At 66.1% G+C, this 2,147-nt stretch overlaps 1 protein-coding gene across 1 annotated transcript; it reads right to left on the bottom strand.

The window, feature by feature from the left end:
* Positions 1-1,563, bottom strand: LOC130573447 (WAP four-disulfide core domain protein 3-like). The gene is made up of 4 exons (XM_057365882.1): positions 1,476-1,563; positions 1,209-1,352; positions 392-625; positions 1-11 (listed from the first exon to the last, which is right to left on the bottom strand). The coding sequence occupies exons 1-4, from the start codon at positions 1,561-1,563 to the stop codon at positions 1-3; spliced, it is 477 nt and encodes a 158-aa protein (XP_057221865.1).
* Positions 1,564-2,147: the final 584 nt, after the last annotated feature.

Raw genomic sequence — 2,147 nt, forward strand, 5'->3', positions numbered from 1 at the left:
CTAGGCTGTGCCTGGAAGAGGCAGGTGAGGTGGTCAGTGAGGGTGGGTGCTCCCCCTGTGAGGGATGGGGGGCCCTGTGGTGCTCCCACATGGGGCCCTCCTCAATCCCCTCCAGGCTGGACCAGCAGGCTGTGGGGGGGGCCATACCCCACAGGGGGGGATGCAGACCCAACTTGTGGCCAAGGGAACAATCCTTGTCCCACAGACACAGGAGGAGGCACTCGGCTGCCTGACCACCCTCTGCTTCAGGAGGACAGAGACCTGGCCCCGCTGACACATGCAGAGAGAGGAAGGGGTGAGGGGTTCAGGGCACCCCTCCAGGGTGGGGAACCTGCCCTGTCCTCACCCAGTTCCTGCCCCATTGGACAGCAGCTCAGTCCCAGCTTCCTACTGCCCGCGGGAGGGTCACGGGGACAGGGTAGGGARGGGGACAGGGTCATGGTCCCACAGGGTGTCGATGGTTTACCGTTGCTGGGTRCTTTGCAGATGTGGCCACAGCCGGTGGTGCAGCACTTGTCGTGTCCAAGGCAGTCAYGGTCGGTGTCACACAGCTCCAAGCAGGGCCCCAAGGAGCCCCGCAGCACCACGGGGCACATGCCGGGCTTCGCCATGGCACGGTGGCTCTCTGGTGACAGTGAGGAGTGTGGCTGTGCCGGGACTCTGTCCCCACCCTGTCCCTGTCCTGCGCTTCCATCTTCCTTCCCAGAGCACCACGATGGCCTCAGCCAGCAGCCTCACACCCACACCAGTCTGACCCAGTGAGACCAGTCACAGCTCAATATGGCACGCCAGCTGGCAGCTGGAGTGGCAAGGGACAGCCCATGCTCTGGTAGCAGCAGCACATAGTCTGACGGGGATGCAGGAGGGGGTTCAGGWGGGGATTCAGCCTTTCACCCACTCGGGGCCATCTCCCACCCATTCCAGAGGAGCTGGGCACRGGGATCCCTTCCCACAGCAGCCTGAGGGCCAGGTCTTGGCAAGGGGCTCATGAGGGCTGGGCTGTGCCCAGGGCAGGCGTGTGGCAGCCAGCAGCACACACTCCCGGGGCCTGGATGGATGCCACCAGCTGCACACTTGGCCGGGCACAGCTGCTGTGGCTTGTCCAGCAGCACGGCCGGGCACACGCTGGGCTCTGCCTCGGGGAGCTGGGCTAGCACTGACGCAGTGGTGGGCTGAAAGGGGATGGGGGAGGGCTGGCAGGGCTGTACCTGTGTCCGGAGGGGTGCAGGCCAGCCCACAGCCAGAGAAGCAGCACTTGTGTTCCCCAGGGCAGTCCCGGTCATCGGTGCAGCGGTTGGGGCAGGCAGCAGCGCTCCCGTGGGCACGCTTCCGTGGGCAGAACCCGGGCTTGGCTGGAGGGAAGGCTCAGGGCTCAGCATGCAGCCAGCCTGGCCCTGCCCATGGCTCCCCTACAGCGCAATGGGGRCTGTGGACCCCATCCTCGGCCCGGGGTGGGGATCCCCAGGACACCTCACCTGGCTCAGCAAGCASGCAGCGGGTGCAGCAGCCGCGGGGGCAGCACTTCTCCCCAGAGCGGCATGCGGTGTCATTGTGACATCTCATCCCACAGTGTGGCCCGATGGCACTGCCAGCACGGGGGCAGTATCCTGGGCTCTCTGCAGAGGAGATGTTCCATGCAGCMGTGTCCCAGGGAGCAGGGCTTGCTCCAGGGGCACCAGCACAGGCAGCAGCCCACATCCACCCATTGCCCGATCCCTGCCCTGGCATCCCTCGGCGCGAGCAGCGGTACCTGTGGTGGGCAGGAGGCAGGTCCTGACCTTCCCGAGCTGGCAGCACTTCTCAGCTCCAGGGCAGCCATGGTCAGAGAGGCAGTACAGTCTGGGGGGCCAAGCGGCTCCGCTCGCCCCTGCYGGGCACTCACCAGCTTTGGGGGGGACAGGCAGGACAGCGGGGGCCCAGTGTCCCTGCAGGGCCCGGCCTGGGGGTGCAGTGAGGGTCTGGGCAGTGCCCYGGTCCCTGGGCTGCTGGGCCAGGGTGGGCAGTGCCAGCAGCACCAGAAGAAGGGTCCAGTGGCCCAGCATCATGCTGTGATCAATATTGTGCTTCTGGGTGATGGGCTGGCATTTAAACCCTGCTGATGGGGGCTGGCCYAGCCAAGCTGCTCCTTCTCATGGCAGCACAGTTTC

The sequence above is a fragment of the Malurus melanocephalus genome, unplaced genomic scaffold, assembly GCF_030028575.1.
Source record: "Malurus melanocephalus ecotype Western Australia unplaced genomic scaffold, MMel_1.1 scaffold_59, whole genome shotgun sequence".
NCBI classification, from domain to species: Eukaryota; Metazoa; Chordata; class Aves; order Passeriformes; family Maluridae; genus Malurus; species Malurus melanocephalus.